The sequence below is a fragment of the Cottoperca gobio genome, chromosome 20 (assembly GCF_900634415.1).
Source record: "Cottoperca gobio chromosome 20, fCotGob3.1, whole genome shotgun sequence".
Classification (NCBI taxonomy): domain Eukaryota; kingdom Metazoa; phylum Chordata; class Actinopteri; order Perciformes; family Bovichtidae; genus Cottoperca; species Cottoperca gobio.
The window spans coordinates 9035626-9052309 of record NC_041374.1 but is presented as its reverse complement, the minus strand read 5'-3'; the positions used below and the strand labels follow the sequence as shown (position 1 = coordinate 9052309).

General features: G+C 45.8%; 1 protein-coding gene across 1 annotated transcript in view; it reads right to left on the bottom strand.

Moving 5' to 3' along the window:
• Window positions 1-82: 82 nt before the first annotated feature.
• The window catches only part of dok6 (docking protein 6), a 48041-nt gene continuing 31439 nt past the window's right edge, over window positions 83-16684 (bottom strand). Inside the window, exons 4-8 of the mRNA XM_029458139.1 lie at window positions 15030-15149; window positions 13177-13366; window positions 12681-12819; window positions 11224-11329; window positions 83-2248 (exon numbers count right to left, since the gene is read on the bottom strand). Coding sequence (XP_029313999.1) covers window positions 2100-2248; window positions 11224-11329; window positions 12681-12819; window positions 13177-13366; window positions 15030-15149 — 704 coding nt within the window. The 3' untranslated portion in view covers window positions 83-2099. The remainder of the gene's footprint in view (window positions 2249-11223; window positions 11330-12680; window positions 12820-13176; window positions 13367-15029; window positions 15150-16684) is intronic.

Below are 16684 nucleotides of genomic sequence, written 5' to 3'. Positions count from 1 at the left end.
GAAAGTGATGAAACCTTTTCCCAAAATGTCGAACAACCTTGCACACCACATTCCTGCTAGCGTAAATAAATAAATATGCTCATACATGATAGAACATTCAATTTATTTATCATCAAAAACATTACATATGTACATTTAGTGAAAACTGTAGTCCTACACTCGATGTATTCAAAGTGCTATAACATATAATCTGACAGAAGACAAAACGTGAGGAACACAAACACAATCTTTTACTGTAGTGACAGAAACCTCGTCGCACCTACAAACAACAGAACAACAAACTAAACTTTGCAAATGACAAACACAGTCAACTAGAACTTTCTCCGTTACTTCTGCTCTCATGCTCCAGATGTAGTGGCACTATTATACATACACTTATTAACCTACACTCGAGCTAAGACTCAGGACAACTAGGGCAGAACGGTCCGTCTACACACTGACTACGGACTCTGTGATGCAGACGATGGATGAGCCTTTTTGTTTGAGGCACAACTTAATATGAAGTTCTTTTAAATGCAATATACAAAATAAAGTGACTGACTGCAAAACTTCAACACAGAATGATTTACATTAAAATAAGTGATTAAAGAGCTGCTGTGCTGCCTCAAACTGATTGTCATTGAATAATATTTAATCCTTTCTTGAACTGAACATGGAACAAAAAGCACAACCACTTTCACCACAAACATAAAACGGGATGAACGTGTGCGCTCTGGTTTGCTAGGTGTTTCAGGTGTGACATGTTTGTTTCACAGCTGCAGAGAAACGTAAGACTTTTAATAAATGTGTTGAAGGTACGGAGCTGAACTCGGCACCTTCGGTAAACTTAAAGCCCAGAGACGACGCTCCGGTTCGGTCTCACTCTGCCGTCTGTGTCGGAAGGCACTTCTACTCGAGGAGGAGGACGACGCAGAGAGCTCCAGGAAGGACTCACTGAAAATAATCCAGTGCTTCTAGTTTCTATGCTGTTGCTAATGGAGGGGGAACTCAATCTTTGGACAATTTTGTTTTTGAGTTAGATGAGAAGATTGATTCCTCTCATGTTTGAAAGTAAAGCTACAATCAACAAAGACTGGAAACACTGAATTACACATTATATCTCTTTAGTTTCAAAATCAAACTGTAAAACATACGTTGTGGTTTCACAGGTACAAGTAGGCAGAGCCAGTCTGGTCCAGTCTTTATGCTAAGCTAAGCTAACCAGCTGTAGCTTTATATTCAACGTACAAACATTAGAGCGGCCGATCTTCTCTTCTAACGTTCGACAAGAAATTATTATAAACTATTCCTTTAATGACTTTTGCCTGTTTTTGTGTTTTTTACTGAGAGAAACATTGATGCTAATATTATTTTTCTTGTAATGTATGAACATAACACACCAGCAAGTCAAAAATGACCATGAGGTTTTGTCACCGCACTCCACATCTGCGTCCCACGATGCACCAGTTATCAGACGCTGTGCATGAGGCCGGAACAGCGATCACGATGTAATGTCTCTGCTCGTGTAAAGTAGCGCTGGCAGTTTAAAGTACTATGAGGAAGTTCTAGCATTTTAGAAGCGCCTCCACTCCTTTATCGTTGAATTGCATTTCTGAATGACTTTTTCCCTTCGCTGGTTGCAACCGATTAAGGGCCTCAGCTGATTCATCACTGCCACCAACAAGTCAAGATGTTTTTGTGTAAGGCATTGATCACATTCTGGAGGGGGGAGCAGAGTAAGTTTGGGATTATGTGTCAGAAACGGTGGAGTTTCTCTTTGCACGGTTGCAGAGGCAGCACATTGTCAGAGTCTTTTTTTAACCTTGTTTTACAGGCGGTCTGTGTGACTTCCTGTGAGGTGTGATGCGGTGATTCAACACAGGGGGGCCTGCTGGCTTCAGCAGCACAACGACAACATAAAACACTTAAAAAAACGACAGGATTTTTGGTGCAATCTTTGAAGCTAGGTGCTCTTCAGGATCCTTTTCAGTGCCACTTGCTCTACAGTTGACACTATTGTTTCACCAGGAAATTATATATTACACATGTCACTATACATATTCCTACATCCTCTCTACAGTGGTGGGTAAAGTGTCCAGTTTTGGTGGAGCAATTCTCTGTCATTGAAGGGGTCTCAGGCTGCAACTGGATTCCCGGCCACTAGAGGGCGATGGCGCCTCTTCCTGCTGCTGGTTCTCCTCCTGCTCTTCAGACAGAAAGCTGGGGAACGTCTGTGCTCGAGGGATAAAAGTCATTGTCAGGCCGCTTCCTGCCGGGGAGAGAAGTGGAGAAAGAGTCAATGGAGAACTTCTTTGTAGCCGAATGAAACCAGATAATCAAAACAACGTCCTGCTTTCTGAGACGATATGTTTATGGCACAACTGTTGCTCAGCCATGCTGACATCTTTATGAAGAAAATAATCTAAAAGCCCTGTGATGTAGGTGATTCTCACATAACACAAACATATAAACCCAAAGTATAAGTTGTGCAACAGTGATGCATAAAGAACTTAATTTCAGAGTGATGAACACTGTCTCGTCTTTTTCTGGACTGTCTGCTGTCTCCCCTCTGTCCCCGCTGTCTCCCTCTCCACCTTCATTTAAATTAATTGCATCAATTTGTTCTGCAGTTCATATTGGTTAACTGTACTGAGAGGGAGTAATGGATACTCGTGGGTGGAGGGCCGTTCTGTGCAACTGTGAGAGCATTAATAATATATTAAGATGCTGTTTGGAGACGTGCACGACGAGGGAGGTGCAGGATAAAGTGGCTGGCAGGCTGCTGATCATGCACAGAACAAGGAGGAAGTGGCCAGTGATTAATATTTCAGGAGGCACACAACACAACACTGTTATCAACTCTCACCTATAGCTTATATAGTGCGCACGGATACAGCTGAGAAGCTGCTGCACGTCGCTACACTTCCAATTAATTGAAATTTGATTAACAAATTAAAATGTGACTTTGTTTACTGTAACCATTCTTCTTCCACGGCCACATTCACAATATCGACAAAGAGATCATTTTCTCTTCTGCTGGTGCTGCTGAAGTGCTTATTAACTAATATTATTTTAAACCGAGCAAATCACTCATGATGAGGCAAACACACACACAAACAAACTGCGTTATCGATTCATCTGCACATTATGTTCTTGATAGAATATCAGAAAAATGTCCATTACAGCTTCTCAAAGTCCAACATGACGTCTCTAAATGTCTTGTTGTGTCACTTTAAAATGATAATAAACAGAAAAGCAGCAAATCTCCAGATTTCAGAGGCTGGAAACAGCATTTAAAGATATATTTGCATTAAAGATGTAACGATCAATTGATTATCGAAATAGTTGGAGATTGTTTTTCTGTCGATCGACTAACAGATGAGTCGACAAACCATTGCAGCTGTAATTCATAATATAGCATATACACATACACACACAGCTTGTTCTGCTTGTAGCCTGCAGCTCCAGTCACGCTGCAACCAAAGGGAGTCGGGCTCAGACCGTGAGACACGCTGCCAACTCGCCCCGACGCAGAATATAAAACATGACCCAGTCAGCCTGGCAATCAATGTCAAGTGGCTGTGTGAAGCCTGTCAGAGCCACGCAGACTCTCAGAGAAATATGTGTGTGTGAGGAGAAATGAGGAAGACAAGGAGGTGGAAAAACACTGAATCTTTTTTTCCCCTGTGTGAGTTAAGGGAACGTCTTGCAGGAGTAAGCTCAGAGGAGCTGGTGTGGGTGTGAGGAGACCTGTAGCAGCCATAACAGGTGAGTCATACACACGCACACACACACCTCTAGCTGCCAGTCTGTCCCTTCCACCACTTCCTGGAATAAAGAGAAATGAGATAAGGCTCCGGCTTAAGGTTTTAAATGAAGCTCAGTCCATGTTCTAGAAAAAAACACCCTGCAGATTAAAGAAAGGAAACACTTTCTCTCCTCTACACATTGTACTTAATAGATTGCTGAAACGACTGGTGCGCAACCAGGCATATCCTTTTCACATCTTTACAAAGACAATCCCTCTCCTCCACCAAGGCCAATTTGTGCAGTAAAGGCGGAGAGCAGTGCAGACAGAGCGGGCGAAGCAGCTCATCCCCCCCCCCCCACCCCCCATCATAAGCAGCGGGGTTTGTAGTGCGATGCCAGACCCCCCCGACGAGAGCCACACTTTCGTACGGGAGACACAAATGTAGATAGAAAAACAAAAGGTAATAAAAACAAGAGAGAGGAGACGGTGTCAGCGGCCCTCCGACTCTCCCGATGAGAAGCAGACACTGATTTGTCAGTGCCTTTTCATTTCCAGGGAAGGTCATGTCATCCTATCTGGCCTGGGGTGGCAGCTGCTGGGCCGGAGCAGATAGGACAGGTAGGGAGGGCACTCACACACACACACACCATCACATACAATGGTGGACACACAAGCAGCTATTCATGCATGCTTGTACACACACACACACCTGTCTGCACCGTCCTTCTTCAGTGTGATAACCCAGATGGCATCCTAGTAACAGCGGTAACCACAGAAAGAACTGTGTGTTTCACCGACTCTGGATTATGTAAGACTGCTGACATCTAAACCATCCATCCATCCATCGTCTACCGCTTATCCGGGATCGGGTCGCGGGGGCTGCAGCTCCAGTAAGGAACCCCAATCTTCCCTTCTCTGGGCCACATCCTCCAGCTCCGACTGGGGGATCCTGAGGCGTTCCCAGGCCAGTGAGGAGATATAATCTCTCCACCGAGTCCTGGGTCTTCCCCGGGGTCTCCTCCCAGCTGGACGTGCCTGGAACACCTCCCTAGGGAGGCGCCCAGGTGGCATCCTTACTAGATGCCCGAACCACCTCAACTGGCTCCTTTCAACGTAAAGGAGCAGCGGCTCTACTCCGAGTCTCTCACGGATGGCTGAGCTTCTCACCCTATCTCTAAGGGAGACGCCAGCCACCCGTCTGAGAAAACCCAATTTCGGCCGCTTGTACCCGTGATCTCGTTCTTTCGGTCATGACCCAGCCTTCATGACCATAGGTGAGGGTAGGAACGAAGATCGACCGGTATATTGAGAGCTTTGCCTTCTGGCTCAGCTCTCTTTTCGTCACAACGGTGCGGTAAAGTGACTGTAATACCGCCCCCGCTGCTCCGATTCTCCGGCCAATCTCTCGCTCCATTGTCCCCTCACTCGCGAACAAGACCCCAAGGTACTTGAACTCCTTCACTTGGGCTAATGGCTCATTCCCTTTCCGGAGTAGGCAATCCACCGGTTTCCTGCTGAGAGCCATGGCCTCAGATTTGGAGGTGCTGATCCTCATCCCAACCGCTGCACACTCGGCTGCGAACCGATCCAGTGACTGTTGAAGGTCACAGACCGATGATGCCATAAGGACCACATCATCTGCAAAGAGCAGCGATGAGATCCTCAGGTCACCGAACTGCAACCCCTCTCCTCCACGACTACGCCTCGATATCCTATCCATGAAAATCACGAACAGGATTGGTGATAAAGCGCAGCCCTGTCGGAGGCCAACATTCACGGGAAACGAGTCCGACTTACTGCCGAGTATCCGGACACAACTCTCGCTTTGGGCGTACAGGGATTGGATGGCCCTCAAAAGTGACCCCCTCACCCCATACTCCCACAGCACCTCCCACAGTATCACCCGGGGGACCCGGTCATACGCCTTCTCCAGATCCACAAAACACATGTAGACCGGATGGGCGTACTCCCAGGCCCCCTCCAGGATCCTTGCAAGAGTAAAGAGTTGGTCTGTTGTTCCACGACCAGGACGGAATCCGCATTGTTCCTCTTCAATCAGAGGTTCGACTACCGGCCGAACCCTCCTTTCCAGTACCTTGGAGTAGACTTTACCAGGGAGGCTGAGAAGTGCGATACCCCTGTAGTTGGCACACACTCTCTGGTCCCCCTTTTTAAATAGGGGAACCACCACCCCGGTCTGCCAACCCCTAGGCACTGTCCCAGACTTCCACGCAATGTTGACGAGGCGTGTCAACCAAGACAGCCCCTCAACACCCAAAGCCTTCAGCATTTCTGGATGGATCTCATCAACCCCTGCGGCTTTACCACTGTGGAGTTGTTTGACTACCTCAGTGACTTCCATCAGGTAAATTGACGATGATCCCCATCAGCTTCCAGCTCTGCCTCAACCATAGAGGGCGTGTTAGTCGGATTCAGGAGTTCCTCAAAGTGCTCCTTCCAGCGGCCGATAACCTTCTCAGTTGTAGTCAGCAGGGTCCCACCCTTGCTGTACACAGCTTGGATGGTTCCTCGCTTCCCCCTCCTGAGGTGCCAGATGGTTTTCCAGAAGCACCTTGGTGCCGACCGAAAGTCCTTCTCCATAGCTTCTCCGAACTTCTCCCACACCCGCTGCTTTGCCTCTGACACGACAGAAGCTGCCGCCCTTCGAGTCCTTCGATACCCTGCAACTGTTTCCGGAGTCCTCCCGGATAACATACCCGGAAGGACTCCTTCAGTCGGACGGCTTCCCTGACCACCGGGGTCCACCACGGTGTTCGAGGGTTACCGCCCCTTGAGGCACCTAAGACCTTGAGACCACAGCTCATCACCGCAGCTTCAGCAATAGAGGTTTTGAACATCGCCCACTCAGGTTCAATGCCCCCAACCTCCACAGGGATAGCTGAAAAGCTCCGCCGGAGGTGTGAGTTAAAGATCCCCAGGACAGGGGCTTCCTCCAGACGTTCCCAGTTTACCCGCACTACCCGTTTGGGTTTACCAGGTCTGTCCAGAGTCTTCCCCCACCCCTTGATCCAACTCACCACCAGATGGTGATCAGTCGACAGCTCCGCCCCTCTCTTCACCCGAGTGTCCAAAACATGCAGCCTCAGATCAGATGATACGATTACGAAATCGTTCATTGACCTTTGGCCTAGGGTGCTCTGGTACCACGTGCACTTATGAGCATCCTTATGTTCGAACATGGTGTTTGTTATGGCCATTCCATGACTAGCACAGAAGTCCAACAACAAACGACCGTTCGGGTTTAGATCAGGGAGGCCCTTCCTCCCAATCACGCCTCTCCAGGTGTCTCCATCGTTTCCCACGTGTGCGTTGAAGTCTCCCAGCAAGACTACGGAGTCCCCTACTGGAGCCCCCTGCAGGGCTCCATTCAGGGTCTCCAAGAAGGCCGAATATTCAGAACTGCGGTTTGGGGCATAGGCACAAACAACAGTCAGAGTTTTCCCCCCATAACCCGAAGGCGTAGGGAGGCGACCCTCTCGTCCACCGGGATAAACTCCAACGTAGCGGCGCTCAGCCGGGGGCTAGTGAGTATCCCCACCCCGGCCCGACGCCTCACATCTAAACCAGTGTGCTTTCAAACATTAATCCAATGCAGCGTAAAGATTGGGTCATTTAATTTCACTTTCAACCTAGAGTGACTCTCAGAGCGCCATGGCCGACGGTGCATTCAGGTGCTCCTCGGACGCTCTCATTTCCCGAGTTTGGAAGTTTTTCTTCTGACTCGTAATGTGGAAACAACATGGACGCTACAAAAGATGTGTTTTATTGCACAGAGATGTGTTTTTCTAAATTGAGCGTTCACGGGAAGTCTGGAACGAATCCTTCCATTATCAAGAAAGAAAGAGTTGCACTCAGCGATGAATTGTTCATGGGAGTCACTTCTTGGCATCTACATCTACTCTATTCCCGGTCGCCTGTTGCAGATAAGAAAGTGTTATCATCTGTCCTCCTATCGTCTTGTCCCTGTGCCTTTGATACTTGCTCCCTCTCTGTAAAATCCTCTCGTATCACTCCCAGCCGATCAAACTAAGAGCAGCTCCATCCCATTAGAATTGCTAATGCTACGGCACTAAACTGCAGGGCGCAATGAAAGAGAGTGAGAGTGTGTGTGAAATGGCAAAAGATTACATAAAAATGGGAAGAAGAAATAGAAGCATCCTTGTGCCTTTTCCATTCCAATATTAAAGTTGGTAATTGAACCATTTCCGACAGGCGTGGCGCCTTGCTTTTTCAACTCCACAACTTTAAAGTGCACTTATTTCTTTGCATCAGCAAACTGGGAGAACACAGAAGTATCACTGACGTGCACGAGAGTGATTAACACGAGGAGAGGTGGACCGCAGCAGAACGCACATGCGTTGTCTTAGCGAATCGTTTCTGGAGATTAAAACATCCATCTTTGTTTTCACTGGAAAAGGTGAATTCTGCAGGGACATTCTGTGTTTGTTAAAAAAAAAATGATAATTATTACTTTCATTTATGCCAAACAAGACTTCTGGGATGTCTGTTTGACACATTTCCAGACAAATGCAAAAGCAGATGTGAAGTAAATTAATATAAAGGAGTCACAGTACTGTACCTCACTGCCAAGTCGCCGTGAACTGAGGCAAAGCAATAAACAAATAGGTGGATAAACCTCAGCGGGACAGGGAACTGTTCCTTAATTACCCCTGAACCCGCAGGGTATTTGAAAGCAACCCGAGCATGACTCAGCAAATTGACTGTGCTGATTGGATATTCATCACGCGCGCAGTGATACAGCCAAGCAGCAGAGCCAGCCTCCACGCTCCGAACGCACCATTTCTTATCTCTGTTCGAACACAAATCATTGTTGCTATTGAAGAAAATACTCACTGCTTATATTAAACATGTGTCTAAAGAGTAAGGGTGTGTATATTTAATACAAATACATGTTGTGTGTGTTTAGTGGCGGTGTGAAAAGGTTGCCTTCCTTCCCGTTTCCCAACATTAACAGAGTTTCAGCTTAATTATTAATTTCAGTCCAATGTTTCAGTTTATTTGATAAAGTTGTGAATAATGTTTTTTCTCTGTTCGGCGACAGAAGCTCAATCAAGGAAAGTGCAGACAGGTTTGTCTCCTTACATCCTCTCAGAAGGGAGTTAAGTTGTGCAGTAGATTATATTTTATAATGGTTTCACCCCCCTGTGCTGACAGGTGGTACGTTCCAGGCTGAGAAGGTAAAATGCAGATTTCATGTGTTTGGTGTTTGTTTACTTTAATTTAGTTTTATTGGTAAAGTTTCCGCTTCACCTTCTCTCTATACGTGATGGAGACGCTACAGCCTGAAGTCTACTGCTTCAGTTCAGTTTAACCGCCCACAAAATATACAAAACAACATGTTTGACATAATATTTGAACAATGTAGTTAAATCTATCAAACAGCTGAAACAGCGGGGTTTGTATTTTAACTCAGATTTCCACAAAAATGTAAAAAGTAAGTTGAAACTGAGCCTAAATCAAATCTGTGTGACTGTTGATTAAAGGTGGAAATAGAGCAGATGGACAATAAGAAATCAGAATTGCATTGGGACATGGGTGTATAACCACGTTATTATTATGTCATATGATTTTCTGTATAATAATCTGGTGTTCACTATAACGCTATAAGTTTTCTGCCTCTTCCTGACTATATTATTATTTTCTTGTGTTGGCAAATTAACTCAATTTAAATGTCAAATCTTATTAATATCACAGAAAATAATCTGTACAATTTATGTGGAATAATATTTGTTTACGTCACACTTTATTATTTTGTGTTGGTGCTTCAGGGTTAAGCTCAGAGAGCACAGAGGATGTGAGAAAGCTCCAGGGAGGTAGAGACCTTCTGCCAATGAAGAATCAATGCAATCACTCTGTGTGGCTCTCCTCATCACAGCCTGGCCCACAGCCATGTTAACAGCAGCAGCCGACGTGTGCGAGCGTCTCACAGTCCTGTGTCACAACAACAGGAGTTAAACTCCCGTCGCTCCCCAGAATCACCTTGTCGTCCTCCTTGTCTGACGAGACCTTTCGCCACGTCCTCGAACACACTGAGGCATTCAATTTATTCATGGGAAGAAAGGAGGGGGCGGTAAAGGTAGCGCTGCATGTGTATGAGCGGGAGAAGGTGCAGCGGCTTGTTCTGAATCGGACAGGAGAAAGTGTGGGAGGAGCGGCGGAGACGCCAGGGTGATGGATGAGAGAGAAAGTTTGGAGAGGAAGAGTTTATAAAGAACGGTGCCGAGGTGGGAGCTTCCCATGTTCATACTGGAATAGAAGACATATTTTGCTTTTAAGCTTATCAGGCCACAATTAAATGATAATTAAAAAAATAATCCAGCCTTAGGTTTTCAAAAGAAGATGACGTCAGAGCAACTTTCATCTTTGCCCGGCTTTCTGTTTTGCACTGAAAGCTAAAGGCTCATAATCCTCAGATAAGTCTGCTAATCAACTAATGCCAGGACAGAGTAATCACATCAGCTCACTAATCACCTTTCTGCCTCTGGTCCACATCCAGACGTCAACACACAGACACACAGACACAGACACACACACAGACACACACACACAGACACACACACACACAGACACACACACACACAGACACACACAGACACAGACACAGACACACACACACACACACACACACACACACACACACACACACACCCTCCATGACACATTTCAGCCTCCAAGGGCGGAAACAGGGTGGAGCGGGATGGATTGAGGTGGAGCGGGATGGAGCGAGATGGATTGAGGTGGAGCGGGATGGAGCGAGATGGATTGAGGTGGAGCAGAATGGAGCGAGATGGATTGAGGTGGAGCGGGATGGAGCGAGATGGAGTGGGATGAATTGTAAAAGAACAGTTGGGTTTGAAGTGTGGCTGTATGAGGTTCTTCTCCACACTCAGTGTATCTCCTGCAGTAGATGCATTTTGGGAGAAACAGACAGGACCAACAGACAGGACAAGCAGACAGGACCAACAGACAGGACCAGCAGACAGGACCAACAGACAGGACCAGCAGACAGGACCAGCAGACAGGACCAACAGACAGGACCAGCAGACAGGACCAACAGACAGGACCAGCAGACAGGACCAACAGACAGGACCAGCAGACAGGACCAACAGACAGGACCAGCAGACAGGACCAGCAGACAGGACCAGCAGACAGGACCAGAAGACAGGACCAGCACAGACAGGACCAGCAGTAGTGAAATGTTCCGGACTATTATGGGATGAGTCTCAACTTCAAATATAAACACAATTCATTTGGAGTTCAGAGGTTTCCATGTCGTTGTTGTATGAATATAGTTGGAAGGTTCATTTGTAGATGTAGAGTTCAGAACTCGGAGCTCTGGTCGCAGCACAACATTCCTCCGGCTCCCCCCCCCCACCCCCTTCATCCTCATCCAAAGGGCTTCACACATTGATCCTGACACGCAGGTAAAGACACAACATTAACTTCACTACCTTGGTAACTGTAGAGATCTCCCACGCTGTTCTGCCGCGTGATGTGCTGCCAGTAGGCGCTGCGTGGCAGGGAGATGGACTTGGTGAGCGTCTCTCTGGGGTGGATCTGAAACACAGAAATCTTACAGTCTCTCACAACAGGAGACTCTGAGTCTGTCAGCAGACGAAGAGCGTTCATAGTTTCCCTGTGAGGCTTCGTTTGGGATCATGATGACGTTGTGGCACTACATGTGTTAGACTTTTATCTGCAGTGTGAAACTAAAGGCTGTAAATATATGAAATATGTCTATATTATGTATTATGTAAGATTATGCCGTCATCATTTTGGGAGGAAAAATTCAGAGATTAAAGTCACAAATGTAATAACAAAATAAAAATGATTTTATCATCATAGTACTTGGCAAATTGCCTTTTTCTTTCTTGTAAATTTGTGATTTTAATCTCAGAGATTATATTATGTTATTTATTTAGTTTTTTACCCCCAGTGGCTCTAATAAACCGTCCCAGTACAGAGTAAATATGTATTTTCTCAGTCTTTTCGGTTCAGTTTTGTGTGATTTATGGAGCTATAGAAGCTAAATGCTGCGTTTGGAAATGTTCCCCAATGGTGGGGTCCAAGAGCATGGCCATATGGTCAAGGCTCATCAAACACTAGGCAGGCCTACATAAATAAAGAATACAGATGATAGCGGGGAGGAGGGGGAGGGAGGACGGAAGGAAGGAGGGAGGGAGGAAGGAAGGGACGGACGTGTGTTGTGATGGAAGGAGGGAGCGGAGGCCAAGACCGCGGGGCGTCCTGGACCAAGACCGGGCAGCAATACCTTGAGAGAAGTGTGTGTGTGTGTGTGTGTGTGTGTGTGTGTGTGTGTGTGTGTGTGTGTGTGTGTGTGTGTGTGTGTGTGTGTGTAAATCATGATTCATAGCCTTTGTGTTCATTGGTTTCTAAAAATACTTCTGTGAACGGCCTCAATGACATGCTATTTTGATCAGCCTAAATCAAACAGACAGAGAAGGAATCTTTTTTTACACTAAAAACACATCTTTTCTTTTTTATTAGTACAGATGCAGTCTTTGTGCAAATGATTCTCGCTCAGTGGTTCTCCAGCATCGGATGCAGCAGGATGCATTAGCTTTATGAATGTGACTCACGCTATATGCATTCTTACATAATCTTTGTAATCTTTGTCTCGCTCACATAATGGGTTGTTGCTCCACATTAATCAGAGCTGAACTAGAAGCATGTCTCTTACGGTGCACCTTGTACATGGAACAATCAGCTAAAGGCCTTAAACCTGGACTCATATATATATAATAGTTATTCCTGGAACAATGGTGTTGTGACACTAACGCTCATCATCAGGTGTTTGCACCATCGGCAGCGCTAGAATTAAACTGACGACCTCATTGTGAGCTGCTGTGGGTGAATCAGATAAACAAGCAAACATGTAAATCTGTACCTGGGAGCTCTTCTCCATCTCCTCCATCATCCTCTCATGCTGCTGGGCAATGGCCAGCGTGGCCGAGTGGACCCGCTGGTAGATCATTTCCCCCTCCCGCGTCTGGAACGTGAACAAACCCTCTCCTGTGTCACACATCCTGCGCCAGGAACACACACACAGAGACAGAGAGAAGTGCACACGCTTTGATCGTGCTCACTCTTGGATTGCTGATTTACACAAATGCATGGTTGAATGTGCACTTACAGAGAGGCGCATTGATATAACATCCCACTGAAGTCAAACACACACACATGCGTGAGTAGATAATAGTACACAAAGAAACACAGAGGCACCTGTCACATCAATGCCTGAAAGGCTCTGCGGCAAATGTGTTTCCAGGGATCCAAATCCAAAGTTGCTTTTTTAAAGTTTCTATGACATTTCCAAGTTGTTTTCCCCTCCCGTCGCTAATGTTTCAGTCACAACACAAGCACTTATCTTCGCGCATGCTCACCTTCCAGACTCAAAAGTGAACCAGGTGGAGTCTCGTCCGTATCTGCGCAGGGAGCTGAGGGGCCACATGACGAGCTTGAGGCGAGCGTTGTGGATGTCCCACAGGTAGATGTTTTCATGGGTGATCTGCATGGTGCACTCCCCGTAGATGTCCAAGTTTGGGGTGGGCATGAGGTACACGTTGAAACGTTCTGGGAAGATTCACATAATCCTAATTAGGTAAACGTCTCGTGGCTTCATCGACATTAGTGTATGTGCACGACTAAATACACAAGCAGTCAGTGAGGATCGTAATGAAGATTATTCTTCACTCTCTGCTCTGTGACGATGTCGAGTGATGTTAGTTTGTTTTGAATTGCGTCTTAAAAAAAGCGGTTGCTAACAAGTGGCTAAACGTTAGCACTCCGAGTGTTAGCCGCCTTTAGCTTCGTGGTGGCGACGTTAAAGTCGTGTGAACTTGTTGTAGTTCATTTAGCGTTTTACTTTTACCGATTCAAAATCCTAAAATTATTTGTGAAGATTATCTTGCTGTGAGTATCATAAACTTTTGTTTGCCACAAAACTTATTTTACAGAACAAGGGAAACATCTCTTTGGCTTTTTGCAGAGGCAACCAGTTAAATGCTAAACGTCCGGTGTCGGCCTACAAAAAGCACTTTATACACTAAATGAATTTACCCCGACTAAAGTAGAGAACATCAAGCCTTCAGAAAGGTATTCTAAATGTTCCACCTGCAGTGGCTCTAACTACACATCCAGAGAGCTGCTCTGGGATCAAGGAGCCACATCTGCCCGAGCACATTAAACCCTCTGAGGCAGAGAGAGACAGAGAGGGAGCGAGTCCTCCATGATCTAAATTAGTTCTCACTAATTATGCTGAATGATTCAAAAATAAGCCACGTGTCTGCAGTGGATAGAAAATGGCGATGTCATAGTGTGGCATATTTTTAGGGACAGTGAAAATGAACTCTGATCTAATTATCGGCCCCTGCCGTTCGGGGCGGCTGCTAATTGAAACATGTTTGCAGAGAAGCTCCGGTTATAACACCGCTGCAACTTTAGTATGAGCAGCAAACTTCTGCCGCGACAGAAGGAGGAGCTGTGATGTTACAGTTCAGTCGGTTGAGTCAAAAACTTTTATTGATATCTTTAAAAAAAAAAAAATGAGGCCACGTTATGTTGAAGAATACAATTTCACTTCACGGCTGGAGTGAAATGAGATGTGCAGAAATGACGGCTGATTCTTTTCAATTACTCGCCCTTTTTACAACTTTAAACTTCTCTTCTTTGCCTGTTGCCTTTTCAATTTCCTCTGCGAGTTTACAAATTACACAAAGAATGAGCTGCAGTGTGATAGCATCGCCCTGTTGTCTCCTCTCTTTTCCATTTCCATTTCCTGTGAGTGGAATATGTGGGGAAGCACATTTACTTCACATGGCTTTCGGAGCCATAATCTCATCCATCTCTGTGACAAGCTTCATTATGAGGGAAGCCAGTGATGCACAGCACTTCTCATTAGGGCTGGAACAGAGCCCCGACCACAGCCTGTGACCTGTGCTCCGACTCACACACACACGGGTTTCTTTCAACACACACACATCCAAATGTTCTTCTAAAGTTGAACCAACATGTGCTAATTTAACTAAAGACTGTAACAGGGGACTTGAGATCACATATTGACAAAAAAAATGGCCCTTATTAGCTAGGCCTAATTGGACAGTGGATGTTCTGCTCCTCTCCCTCTCTGAGGACTTGCATTAACACTTGCGGGCCCGGCTGCACCGCTAACTGCTCGGTGGCGAGAGATTGACCCTGAATGGCTGTCTGTGTTAGCAGGGACTAATTGGGCACTCACCGTTCTGCTCCCGCTGCACCCCCGCTGCTAACAGGTCTGGCTCTCCCAGGCTGATGTCGTTGAGACGGCTGCCCAGGCACTCCACGCACAGCAGCTTACACCATTCCTCCGCATCCAGCTCTGCACACAGCAGCACAGCAGCACGGCGTTAAGGCATGTCCACCGTCACACACACAACTGTGCTGCTTTTAGGGTACACATGCACACAAATCACCCAGGGAATTTCAGAATAAAATGCTGCATGTACAGGACACGAGTACTAACAGTAACCAGGAAGGAGAAAAATCAATGAGATCGATTCAGTGCAGATTCAAAGAGGAGGCGGGTTCAGCAGCTGTGTTTCTCCTCTTCAGTTCCAAGGCAACACAATATACAGTGAGGAGCTGTGCTGGAACAATATGGCCGCAGTCACAACTGAAACCAGTGATCCCTTTATTCAGGCGATCAATAAGCTATTTCCCAAATTGAAGCTGTAGCTTGTTAAGTGGAAAGGAAATGTTGCGCATAAAAAAAAAAGGATATTTCAGCAGAATGAGCTGGTTAAAGGAAGAACACTTATTTGCTTTGAGAAAATGGATTCCACACTTATGTGTGTATGTTAAATATGAAGCTAGCAGCAGCCAGTTAGCTTAGCACAAAGTGTATTTATAGCCCACAGCACATACACAGAGGCAAACACTCACTTATTCAGTGCTTGTGCTCAAACATCTACTGACATTATGGGCTGCCTAGATCAGAAGACTTAATATTCAACAATGGCTCCTCTTCTCCTTGAGAACTACTTTCTCACAAACCAATCAGAGCAGACTGAGCTTAAAGAGGCAGGCGCTACAACGGAGCGTTTCAGACAGATGGTGAATACAGGTTTATTCAGACAGTATGAGAAACATAATGCGTTTGTGAACAGCATGAAAACATGTTCTAGTAGAAACACAAAATACAAGTGTAAACCTGGAAATGAGCAAAATATGGGAACAGGGAAAAGAAATAAACTTGCATTAAAATAAACAAAAAGATGAGAAGACAACATAAAAATGCAATTCCAGTGCAAATAATGATTGCAATTTCAGTTAAAAGGAACTTATGATCATAAAATACTTTCTTAAAACGCGGTTACAGTTGGTGCACACAGGGTCACCATGTTGGGCTGGACGGGGAAGAACAGCGTCAGACTGGGAGATGGATTTGTGCTGCTTTGGCCCTGTTATTGAAAGTGGCAATTATTAACGGAGCTGGATAATTATACCGACAACATGTGACCGCTGGCATTCATGGTAAGTCTTTTAATTGGAAGCTAAGTGGAGACCAATAATTTCAAATCCGCGTGGCAGTTTGTTGTTCCTGTTGAGTCAGAAAAGATATTGTGTTTACAACGGAGAAGATTTCCATTTGTCTTCCGTGAGCTTTTGGTGGAAGTTACTGAAGTATGAAATGAAGCGAATGCGGAGTTGGTTATCTCTCTGAAGCTCCTCGACTCCAGACCCTGAGGGATTCTGGGATATGTAACTCTGGCCAGTGATGTATACGCGGGCACATTCTGATGCACGGGAAACAGCAGCACCATGTTTCTGTGTCCATTATTTAAATAAATGCTTGTGGAATATGTGTGTGTGTGGAGGTTTGTTCATTCACTTGAAAGTTGCTTGTGTGATAGC